The following is a 13,119-nucleotide window of genomic DNA, read 5'->3' on the forward strand; positions in this document are numbered from 1 at the left end:
TCCTTGCTCATCTGCTAAAGGGAACAACTAAGGGGAATTGATTTTTTCTGGTTATTTGCAATCATTATTTTCTATTGGAGGTCCTTGATGGGATCAGGAAGCTGCAACACATTTTTAAAGAACGATGTAGGGAAATGCTTGCCATGTTTTCGGCGATGGCTGGTCAAGGATAAAAAAAGAGGGAATATAAGAGAGTGAAGGGTAGGAAGGACAGAGCAGAGCAGAAAACCTGGAACGACAGATCCATCACGAGGCGAGAGAAAGATGCAAGGAAAAGGGGACACATTTGAGTGAGTTTTGGCTCAGACAGAGCTGCTGAAAACTTTTGACAGTGACTTTTCCCCTCCATTCAGTCCATGTAATGGCTGCCGGTTACGATTTAGTCAGCAGGCACACAGTCGGCCAGAGATGCTCACTATGATCTGCCTCACACACGGTGTTGGAGATAGGAGAAGAGCTACAGAATGAGATGCAGTGACACAGTGTGGCGCCGCAGCACAGCTCTCCTCTAGAACACTGCTGGATCAGATGACTTCCATTACAGTATAACCTAGGCTCTTAGTTTGTTTTTGTCCACACATGCTCTTTGAATTTTACAGAATTCAACTTGTTAAAGAGAAAAACAAAAATAAAATAGTGGTAAAAAACAAATGAACAACAAAAACAACTCATTAATTTTTAGTGTGTGTGAAAAGGAGTAGGAAGAAGTAAAACTGTATTCCTACCCTTTTATACCCTAAATACCATAATGATGAAAAATTAAGGTACTTGGAGAGAGACCCATGGGGCTGATTGTTTTGTGCACTCTGGTCAAGAACATGTTAAGACCCTTTAAGACATTGTTGTAATACAATCCCCAGAGATTGGAGACCAAAACCCCATATCAGCAACACAGCCTCGACCATTACTGGACATATATTACAGGATAAATGATCCAGGCCTGTAACTTCATTCAAATGCTCATACACACTTCACCCTGCGTAACAAATGACACATAAAACAGTACATTCAAAACATTTTCCAGTTACTTGGTGGTGAAAACAATAAATGTTAAAGGGACCTTCATTTATCTCTTCAAACACATTTTGTTTCAATGATCCAGGGCAGGTGCGTTGTTTTTGAATTTGGTGTTCAGTTATTTGCTTTGTTTTAACCCTCTGAGTTTTGCATTACATGGAAGTGGAGACAAGGGGAAGAAGTTGCCAGTTTGAGATTTGTTTCTTTTAGTAGTAGTTAGAACTTAGTTAGCTTTTTTTTGGTTTGTTTTTGTCCCAAGCGATCGCCGCAACCTGTCCAAGTTCTTCCAAATACTGCCATCCAGGTCCAATTGCGTTCAAAAGTTAAACATAATTTATAACAAGGTTATAACTGGGGGCTCTCTGAATTTGTCATCAGCAGGGCCAAGCTGGAAAATCTCTCGAATCATTTCAATTTACTGCTAGCGGAGGTAGGTGGGAAGTCATGGGAGAAGCCCCCAGCGGTTAGTGTGGGTGGAGTTTGATTTGCTGTTAGGTGGTTAGATTCTGCTTGGAAGTTTCTTAGCTTCACGCTCTAGCCGCTTTCTTATCAAAGCAAAAAAACAGCTTTAACCCTTTGAGCTCGGAAATGTCCGCTAATCCCCTCATCATCTAGACTAATATGTCTTTTATGCAAAAAGTATCTTAGAAATGCTCTTCCAAAACCAACTTTTCCTCTTCAGTCCATGACGTGTGTGTGACATTTCTTTAACAGATCCAATCAAATGAACAAATAAGCGAACCTTGCACATTTTTCTGAAAATGTCCCCTGATCAAAGCCCTCATTTGAGGTTTGATGGGGATTATTTGTTTATTTCGTCTTCCGACTTTCTCCCAATGCTCTCATCTAAATGATTGGATGCAGACTCATTTCAAACTATAGAAGAAAGAGAATAATACATTCAGTTTCTAGCTCATTCTCTTTAGAGTTTCATTGCATGCAAAAATCATTTTATAAGTGGGTAAGTCATTTTTTATTGATCCAGTTTTTCATTCAACTTTCATCTCCCAAGCCTTTTAAAATTCTGATTTGTGTCCTAACTACCCTCAACTGAAGAGCATTCCCAGACGCTCCGGAGGAGAGCAGAGAAGTCAGTTTATAGGAGCTGGAGACGAATGCAAGGATTGTTTTGTTTCCATGAAATAAATATGCAAGCTCTTCATTTATCTTGTTTGTCTGTCACATGAATACTTTATTTTGCTCAGACAAATTTCATCTTCTCAATTCCTCCCTGCATGTGCTATCACATATCACAATATCCTTTCTGAGGAGCATCTGAAGCTAATTGGCTAATGCTTAAAAAATTGTGATAATCTCAAAACATCTCTCATGCAAATAGAAAAGATAAAACAAGTCTCACAGCTTTGGACATTCTGATAATCTAAATTCTCATCCCGACACTGTGGGTTTTATTCTGCAAAATGGTACTATATGTGCTCTTGTTAACCTCTTTTTGAAACAACCAGACTTCACAATATGCACAAAAGTGTATGAGAAATGTCTGCTATGCTTTTACTGTGACACAGAAACTATTTTAAGGCTCCAGTTAGCAGTCTTCCTGATTTATTTTATTTCGCTCTTTTTAAAGAGTCAACCACCTTCAGCAGCACAAACACACGGCACAAGACGAAGACAAAGAGGTTGGGACATTTGGCACTCAAAGGGTTAAAGAATCATCACTTTGATTGGACCACATGTGACCCTTACGGCACTAGTTATGCATCATGTTAGGCAGAAAATGGCGCCCACATGCTGCAGTGAATGTAGACTGATTACTGAACAAACACTTCAACAGTCCCTTTAACTTTTAGTGACTTTCATGGGGGATTTCTTTTTCTTGAATATCCAGTAATAAAATATTCTTTTTGTTTTCATGAATGATTAAATAGAGTCAATGCAAATTCACATTCAGCCAACAAAAGACACAGGAAAGAAGCAAACGGAATCCATAGGCTATTTACATGTGGTCTGGTTATTAGGGGGTTATGTCGGGTTATTTGGGGGTTAATTCTCTGAAGAGATGCAGCCCCAGTTTAAGGTGCTTTGGATATGGTCCCCTGGATATCTGCATACAAATGCTGGAGAAAGGTGTTTTATTTATTTATTAAAAACTAACATCTACTGGAATGTTTTTGAAATGCCAATTATTACACAAAGAACAGCTTCAAGTCTGCAAGCTAGGGTGTAAAATTATAGCAAACATGTGAAAGAAAACAACAAATCTTCCAACAATGCCTGATTACCAGGTTGGTTTTCAGATACCAATTGAGATAAGGAATAACTGCAAGGACTGACTTATGATACATCAGCCAATTACTATTAGGCATGTTAAAGGCAATTAAATGGATTATAGGGGACCTACAGTTCTGTTAAAGAGCCAAATCACATTCACCCCTGTTACATGGCACTGCACCTCCTCCAGAGTGGTAGTTAACGGTAGGTTAGGTGGTTAGATCATTAGTGGAGTTAAAGGGATTTTATTACCTTTGTCGAGTAGCCACTCGTCAACTACCCGACCGAGTCGGTATGGGATTCTTTGTCTAGCAATAGCCAGGCGCTCATTATCAAAGTTCCCTTTAAGAAATTTGGAGAAGACAAATTAAGAGGTTACAAAAAAATCTGGAAGTTGAAAGGTTAGAGGTTAGAAGGGCAACATGGCAAATGTTTAGCAAGTTATGTTCTTTAAATCAGCTTTAGTTAGGACAGGAAGAACTTGATGTGTTTTTCGAGCTGGTTTGTTTGGTTAGACAAGTTAACAGCATTCTAGTTACCTTGAGTTTAAGTGTTCTTTTAAATGCACTAACAATTTAAACAGATTTATGAATTATTTAGATATAGTATGATTACATTTGTTGTGCTAGCTTATGACAGCTATCCGCAAAGTGAATGCACTTTAGAAATGTGTTAGCAGTAATGGTGTAAATTAAGCTAGAATCACACAGAGAACCAGCAATTATTGAACAACAGAACGACTAAATTGTGAATGAATATAGCAGAAAAAAAAGACATCTCAACATCAGCAATAAACCATTGTTATTTCACATGAGCAAGAGATAATCACACAGTACTAAAACACAGGTCATGGTTGTTTCAAGGAAGACACATTTTAGTTCCCATTCCACACAAAGAGTTTCTGATTAGAAAATCACCATCTCCCCCCAAATCCGACAACAGGATGTCATTCTGCCCGTGGAGCATCACTTCACTTTGACTCCGACTCTTCTACTTCAGCTAAAGCAAAAAGGTTTTGGTGAAACTGTCAGCACTGTGTTTTTCTCAGGTCCCCCCCCCCCCCCCCCCCCCATGCATTAATTGAGCACTTCTCAGTGGCACTTGGCAATTAGCATCACTTGATCAGCATGTCAAAGAAGTTTCATAGCCGCTGTGCAAACTTATTATCCCTCACTTCACTTCAATCAACCTCAGGGTCATGCTGCGTACATCTCCAACACCGTCAAAAGAGACGGAGCTGGAATTAGGGGAGATGAGGGCGGATGGTGGCCAGGCTGAGGGTTTGATGAAGTCTAATGTGGTGGCACTGTCGGAGGATTAATTAGACGTTATTGTCTATGTCAAACGGCAATCTTTGCAGATTACAGGCTTAAAACGAGATGGAAAAGCAGTGATTCCAAAAAAATTGGGGTCAGGAAATTCCCAGATGTCGATGAGGAGCGACATCTGGGGTTCCCAGAAAATGAGGAACATGCTGTTATCTCTTTAATTGAATGGAAATTGAATCAAAAAAGTGTCACTACATACAAGGTGATACAATTTAACTTTTAGGTTCAGCCTACTTAATCACCCCAGTCCAAGTAAATTCTATTTGCTCCTGGCTCTGTTATAATTTGCCACTGTAAGCCAAAATAAACAAAACAATTTTATGCATTAAAAAAAAACAATATAAGCATTTTTGGACCTGGATATGAGTCTGTTTTGGAGGTTTATGACATGAAAAAGAGAGAGCCATTGAAAAACAGTGATGAAGGAGAGTTAGGGGCTAAATTCTAAACAGAAGTGTTCTGAAGTAAATCCTGCATCCTAAGTAGTATACTTTGATATTGCTTCCCCCACTGTGCTGCTGTAGTGATCTTAAATAGACCACCTCTCAGTTCTGCAGTACCTAAGTCCACTCCCCAGGGGTCCCCCCCCCCACACACACACCTGCCTACACATTGATGGTTCACAAAGGCTGAGGAGGAGTGTTTTTATGTGCACGTGTGCATACTGTATGTGAACTTACACAGCTGGGACATAGGACTACAGTGAAAAAAACAATGAGAAAGAAAGAAAGGCAAAGGAGGAAGACTGGAACAAATGATAGCTGGCAAATGGATGGAGAAGCATATAGAGGAGGATGCAGGATGAACATGTAACAGTAGGTGCTTAAAATGTATTATATGACTCACAGGGGCAGGTCATATACAGGAAACAGGAAGAAGGAAATTAAGCAGTTAAATTGTTAGTGGATGTTTTGATCTTTCTACAATCTATAATTGCCAGTCATTATGCTTTTATTAGCATCTGCAATAATACCTCAATTAACCCTATAAGGGGTCTGAACAATCTGAAAGGTGAAGTCATTATTTCCATTCCAATTTCCCAGTAGTTTTTAGTGACTTGAAAACATCTGTCGTAGCAGCAAACTGTTCTGAATTAAGAGTAATCTGTACTGCGGCATGTTAGTGGGACCAATTACATGCATGTGTTCACACTGCACTTAAGAATAGCTAGGTACTACTCTGCCTTCTGGAACGGCAGTGCAGCAATTACGGTGCACAGCGCACACGCTAGCCTATTTTAGAGATGACATGGGCACTCTGCAGCAATCACTGAATTAGAAAAGGAGAGACAGACGCTGCTGGTAGCACAGAGAGAGAGGGGAGAGAGGGAAAGACGGGAAAAAATGAGAGGGGGGTTGGCTGTTGAGAAAAGGCGAAATAATAACACAGTGAAAGGAAAATAGTGGGAGGCAGTGGTCCTCAGTGAGATGAATCAGTCCTGTGTGTGTTATATTCTTCTACTGCTGCATTTGCTATATCATCCACAAATCCTGACTAAATCTCCTCCCTCTTCTTCTTCCCTCCTGTCTTGTCTGAATCACACTGAGGCAGCCACTTCCAGTAACTTAATCCTATGAAGGGTCCATTTTATCATCCAAATAATAATTTATAATGAGTATCAACTGGAGAGATGTAGTTCTCCCTCTAGTGGCATCTGTTAGACACTGACGTTGGGAAACCACTCCTCAAATGGTTTTATCCTCCTTTTCCTCTGTGCCTCCTCTATTGAATGCTTCCTTCCTTTTTTGCATCACCCTCTCCTTAAGCCCCTTTCCTTGTTTAACTCTCTCATTAATTCCTTTGTGCTTGCTTCTTTCCTTCTATCCACTCCATTCTCTGCTTGTCCTGCCCTTGTTCTTGAACAATCATTCATCCACACTTCATTATGTCTTTTTTACCCCCTTTCCATTTGGATTTCTTTTTCACCAATTCCTTCCATCCCCCATTCCCTCCTTGCACCGTCACTACCTCCTTTTGTATCCCAATTCTTCCTTTTCTGTTTCTTCTTGAGCTTTTGCTCCTTCCGTCCTGTCCAACTCCCCCCTCCTCAACAACTTTCTTTTTATTCATCCCTTCCCCTCAAATGTCTTCCTTCCTTCTTTTGAACCAGTTAGCTTCTGTTCATTATTTCTCAACGTTTTCTTCCCTCTGTCCTAAGTCTTCCTCCTACATTCTCTTACAAATCTAATCTCTTAAAACCCCTCCTTTTGTTTTGTTTACCTCCATTCCATTTCATCCCTCCATCCTTCTTTATTGCCTAGAAGATTAAATGTTGTACATTGTGAGAACAAATTCAATGTGCGTCTACAGTATGCAAATGCATATGTATTCTTTCCCTGGCAAACAAGAGGGAGTGAAAACAGCCTCACCAACAACCAGAGTATGACAAACAACAAACAATGTGTATCTACTCAAAACAAAAAGAAAACTGGTGATGGAGAACAGAATGTGATTGTGAGTCTGACCACAAACGTATGCAGAGTGACAGAAAAATATTGCCACAAAGTTCTGTTGCCCAGGTTTCTGAGTCATCTACACTCCGCTGGCAGAAAATCTAAATTCCTCCGTGTCTTGCTTGTTTGTTTGCATCTGTTTGCACTCAGATCCTTGGAGAAATAATTCATTCTGAGTGAACCAGTGAAACTTTTCCCCTCTCGCACTTCTCCCCACCAGCTGAAGACTGTTCTGCATGAGAATGGGGGAATAGATTAAACAGCTGGGCCCTAGTCTTCTCCCTCACCGCCATTATCACAACCGCATCGCTCCCAAGACTATTCCCTTTGCTTGATGTGAAAGACGGCGGAACAATACTATCGGACCTGGCGCTCAAGGTAATCTGATATACAAGAGAGAGAAAAATAAACTACTTAATCAAACTGTTAAAATACTAGTCATGGGGAGAAGTTGAAAACAGGTGTATACAGTTTTCTGTGGTTCTGAATGAGCTTTGTCAAGTGTGAGAAACTCACCCCTGATGATATTGTAGGGATGTTATCAGGGTTATCTCAACTCGAGCTTGAGACAAAAAAATAATAATCAAAAGCCCTCGTTACAACATTGGGGTACTGGGGTTTGAAAGACAATGGCGCTTGGCAGGCAGGGATTGTCTAATGAAAGATGCTCTATTGGTAGCATTTTGTGAAATGTAGTATTCTAGTGTTTTTGGAGCTTGACCGATATTAGGGACTAAAAGTCAGGATATCTTTTGCCTCTATTGCTTTAATTTCTTTTTTCCCTCTTCTTCATGTCGCCGCATAGTATTTGATTTTGGGCAGCTACATGTAAACATCATATTTCATTCAACCTGGTAAAGTCTTGTCCTGACTATTAGAAGACGGTATTTTTGTATTCCATTCTGACTCCTGGGTTGTGATGCATGTAATGAGAAAGTGAGATAATACAGGAATCATCCATTTTACTGTTGATTTACATGTTATGTACTTAAGTGAAACAGTCACAAGACAATTATTTGGTAACAACATGATCTCAAGACTTTGATAAGCGAGTCACCACATTTCAGCGTTGCATTTTTCTAAGGATTTCTAAGGCTTATTTGTTCAGATGGATTCAGATTCAGAAGGAGATGTAAGTATTGTTTTAGTAATTATCTATCACAGGGCATACTGTATGATTCCGGGACATATGGGTGAAAAAAGCATTTGTTTTCGATTTATAGGTGCATATAATTATCTTAAGTAAAATGTAAGCCAAGCCACAACCCAGCAGACTATGTGCATGCAAACGTCAGAGGCTGGTCCACAGTTATTCACACTACTCGTGTATTTGGCCAGCCAGCATGTCTGGACCCCCTGGCTCAGAACATCCACCCTGAAACACTGGTGCTATCTCTACTCAGGAAGCCAGAAACCTATCTGTCCTCCTGTAGCGTCCCATGCTTGGTGCCTAGAGCATTGCCTGGATTAACAGCCATGATGGGGTTCGCCCTGAATAGGTATCACAGCTGCTGTGCTAGGGGCAGGGCAAGGGTGCGCCGATTGACTGGCACCTCGGGGACACACAAAGAAGGTGGAGGACGGACGAGAGACCTGTGTGGCGTGCTTGGTGTGTGGAGTGTTACACACATAGTTGTTCTATGTCTGTTGGTGAGAGCTGGAATCTAATGTGCTGATAATCCAACACATGAATCACAAACTACTCTGTCTCACGCTGTCTCCTTCTGTATCAGTGGATATGTGTGCATGTGAGTGTGTGTGGAGTCTCTTCAAGGAGCCAAATGTATATCATGTAGCTCTGCAGGCAGCCAGATGCCCTTGTACAGGACACCCACATCGGAAATCCATCCACAACAATGGAGATTACATTGGAGACGCTTGGCCACCGGCCATCCTGCTCTCCCTCCCTCTCACAGAAACCTCTCTCTGTCAAGTTAGCCTCATTCTGTTTTTCATTAGGTAACTTTAGATGGATTGCTTTCATATCCACTGGGTGTCTTAGAGCAGATGGGGAAGAAGAAACCACTGCCCTATGCACTGTAACTACTAAATGTATCTCTGATGGAATCTCCATCTTATCAAGCCTTTTTTTGTCTCTAAAAGTCAAGAGAAAAAAATCTGCCAGTGGGATAAAACACATGAAATGATGGCATTTTTTGCTGCCTATTCCCTCCAACCTAACTGCTACTGCGTGGAAAATAAAGCAATTTACCTATCCACCACACTACTTTGTTCAGTGTAAATACATTGCCCACCATTCGTGTCAGCATGTATTTGGAACTGATGACATCTCACTGCTTGCTCATCTTTCATCTCCAGCCGTTATCAATCCAATGCGCTCGTTTTCACTTCAACAGAATCCTTCAGCCACGGTGGATTTGTGCTAGGGTGGCTGCCAGAGTGAATCAGAGATAGCCCCCCTACTCATGTGGAAATCATAGTTGTCACTTCTCTAATTACCTAAAGCAATCTTTTCCCTCTCCTGCTCTGCACTACTTAGATATGGTCTCCCTCTCTTTCGCTCTCTCCTCATCATTACTTTCTTTCTCTCTCTCTTTCTTTCTCATCCCATAGCCACAGGCCAATAATTGGAGACACATTCCAGCTGTGCAAGATCCAATCTGAAGGAGTCGCAGAGCACCAGAGGCCCACTAAGAACCCACAGAAAGAGGGGGAACTGTCATCAGTGACAAGTGACTGAGCTGGCTGACCTCAATTAACTCTTTCTCACTTTTTTTTGCCATACTTTCCTGAAAATAATGATGAGTAAATTAAAAATCCAAACTATGACAAATGTCAGTTATGCATAATATCAGATCAATGGCCTAAAAGGACTAGCAGTTGCAGTGCTATGCTTGGGGGTGTTATTAGACTTCAGTGTGACTTTAAAAACTCCACTTGTTAACACCAATAACCATGAGAAATAATGAACAACATGTTTAACAAGTAACGTGTTAACTTAGCCAATACAGATTAAAAAGGAATCATGGATTTTACGCTAAGATGACCATATGTTTTGTATGTAATGTAAACATACAAAGTAACCAATACGTTTTCGGGAGCTATCAAACAAATAAAGTTAAAATTAGCAGAAAGTAGAAAGTCTGACCATTTTATGCTCCTACAGTGGAAATACTCAAATCAAGTACAAGTCCCCCAAAGTTGGGCTTCACTATGGAACTTAAGTAACTGTTCTTAGTTACTTTCCACTGCTTCCTTTTATATAGGCTTTTGCAAGCTGTAATGATAACTCGGTTTTGTACTCTGACTATACTACCTGGTGCTGCTGCAACAGTGAACACTGTAATTACCTTAAGCACTGTTAAATACAAAAAGCTAAAATATACTGTAAACGAGCCTAGTTTACAGTATATAGATGTGCTCCTCCCAAACAATAACATATTAAAGATGGTTTCCTTTCAATCCTGTCAAAATGCCACACTGCATCACTGCACACACTTCTTTCATCTTTTGCTTGGTGGACCTTCAAAGTCACACAGGGCTGCTTCGATACTCCTGGCTCGGAGGCCTGTGCTAGTTAAGTGAAATCTGGTCCACACTCAGCTTAAGTCCATATGCCTATAGCCATTTGTCTTCCTGTGTTGTCTTGTATAGAGTGCACCCCCTCCTCTCCTAATCCTGTTCCTCTCCCCTACTTTTAACATTTTAACTGGCACTGCTGAGTGCTCTCATATTGCTTTTGCCAAAGGACAAAGGGAAGCAGATCTTCTGGGCTGCCTCAACCTCCCCTCCTCACATTCTCTTGTTATCCTCCTTGCTTATTCACGGTTGGTTTTCTTTCTCTCTGAGTGTGGAAGTCGCAAAGACAAAGATGGATATCTAGAAACGGTGGAGACATAAAGGCGATGATAAAAAGGGGCAGGAAGGAGGAAAGAGTGCAGCTGAGAGCTTTGTTGACCCCTTTTCTTGGACCATTTATCTGGCGAGTGAGAACATCTTAACAGCTCAGTCAGAAGAGCTGGAGCTGACCTCACTGGCACAGATAGCCTCTTCCTCTGTGAATCCGCATCTCTCTGCTTCCCCTTTTCCTCTCTCTAATGGTCAGTCTTCACGCTGAATGGACCCACTAAATGCCTCAAAGACTGAAAGCGAGGAATGACAATAGCCCTCTCCTTGTACTTTATCTATCTTTCGCTGTCCTTGATTTATGTTCTGTATTAAGTGGAGTGTTGGTCCACTCAATACGAACACTGAGTGCGTTTCAAGTAGTGAGTAATTTTGTTAGCAAGTAGTAAGTGATGTTTGTTATGAAATCATTTGTGGTTCACGCACAATGCTTCATTGTGTGTGTATGTGCCTGCATGTGAGAGGTGTACACATGCTGCGTACTGTCCAGGCGGCATGTAATCTTCCCTCCTGTGATGCAATCCAATTTGTGTTCAGTAACATGCAAAACCTCATCCATCACACCAGTGATAGAAGCTACCTCCCAGCAAGCACACTGCGTCTCGTTCTCCTCTTTTTGTCTACCCAGCCTCTCCTTCTCTGTCTCGTCCTCTCCTCATCCCTCATCTTCTTCAGTCCGTCATTTTCAGCAATGCATCCCAAGCACTTCGCTGGAGAGGACTCTACTGCTTTCCCTCTCCTCTGTCTCACCTGTTGTCAACCCCTCCACCCCCTCCACTGCAACTTTCTGTTTCTAATGCAGCTCAGAAACTAAAGCAAGTAGATTTACAGCCTGTAAATACTGGCAAGTGAGAAGAAACAGTGAGTGTGGAAGTCACACTGTGCACTCTCATTGGTCATAATGACACTGTTATGAGGTAGCAAAATATGGTAATCCCAGCCAATATGCTTTAATAGTGATAATAACTTTGGTTGAAAAATATTAATTATCCAAAGCTCAGGGGGCACGATAATTAAGTCCAAATGCTAAGAGTGGCATGAACCCAATGGAAATGTTTTTTTCCAGAAGCTTCCTTTTTACTGTAATGCCATAATTTACGGTGGTTAATTAGTATAATCACAAAAAGAGTTAATGTGGGGTGATTTGCAAAGAGATAAGATGATGATGATTCATGAAAGCACCTCCATACACACTCACAGGTACTCACACAAACAAAGGTAAACATACATGCACATACTTAGACACTCATAAATGTGACTACATATGTATACATATGTACTCAAAAGCAAACACACAAACACATGTACAGACACACACACACACACACACTGGGAGAGAACAGGATAACATGGATGCAAATTTCATAATGACAATCAAAGGATTTGACTAGTCTGGGTTTCAAGATAACAAATACTGATCATTTTTAATCAACTATGTTGGTAGTTAATTGTTGATAAATATAGAACAACACAATATTCCCCAAATAATTCTCTACGGACATGCACGTCAAAAGAAAATCAAAGGTGCAGGATTAGCATGTAAATTCTGGGAAAATCACAATATCAATGAATGCCAACGACCCCAGATGTTACCAAAAAACTTTGGAATTAGCACTTAACGTCAATGTTATAGATACTTCATTTAGATCATTAAAGCAAGACTGCGCAGGAAATCACACGCTCTTCCTTTTACAAATCAATCATCTCGGTTGGTCTGGTATGACAAGTAGCTTACACAGGCTAATGTTAGCAAACTTTGTGCTACTGCTCCTACTGTTTTATCATTTAGCATTGTCCCATAATTGCATCCCATAATTAATCCGTAACATGAATTACACTGCAAAAGTGTAAACCTCTGTAATCTGGTAACAGCTCAAACTAGAAGCTTTTCAGCTATGAACATTAATTCAGAACAGTGTTTAGGCCGCTATGTCCTTGGAGCTTATTTGAAAATAGTACACACCCTTTTGCCAATCAGAAATGAGATCAGATATTCTCTAGGCCAATGGTATAAAACTGCAAATAAACCATTGCAGACTAAACAATTAGCTGCATCATATCTGCTACCTTTCTCACAGCAGATGACCAGTAAATACAGGGAATCTGATGGGAAATGGAACAATTACAGTCCGTATGGCACTGCTGATAACATCTGCCTGTTTATCTGTGGCCAGGTTGAGGTGCTCAGTGTGATACAGGGATGTTTTTATTGAGCCAGTCTG

General features: G+C 40.7%; 1 protein-coding gene across 6 annotated transcripts in view; it reads right to left on the minus strand.

Annotated features, from left to right (window-relative positions):
• nrxn2b (neurexin 2b) overlaps positions 1–13,119 on the minus strand; it is a 704,163-nt gene that overhangs the window by 30,012 nt on the left and 661,032 nt on the right. For 5 of the 6 annotated variants that reach the window (XM_038732127.1, XM_038732126.1, XM_038732131.1 and 2 more), the window contains one exon: positions 3,502–3,591. The exons of the other annotated variant lie outside the window; for it this stretch is intronic. In XM_038732127.1, coding sequence (XP_038588055.1) covers positions 3,502–3,591 — 90 coding nt within the window. The remainder of the gene's footprint in view (positions 1–3,501; positions 3,592–13,119) is intronic. 6 annotated transcript variants of the gene reach the window in all.

The sequence above is a fragment of the Micropterus salmoides genome, unplaced genomic scaffold, assembly GCF_014851395.1.
Source record: "Micropterus salmoides isolate LMB-PRFRI ecotype aquatic unplaced genomic scaffold, ASM1485139v1 Ms_hic_scaffold_2, whole genome shotgun sequence".
NCBI lineage: Eukaryota > Metazoa > Chordata > Actinopteri > Centrarchiformes > Centrarchidae > Micropterus > Micropterus salmoides.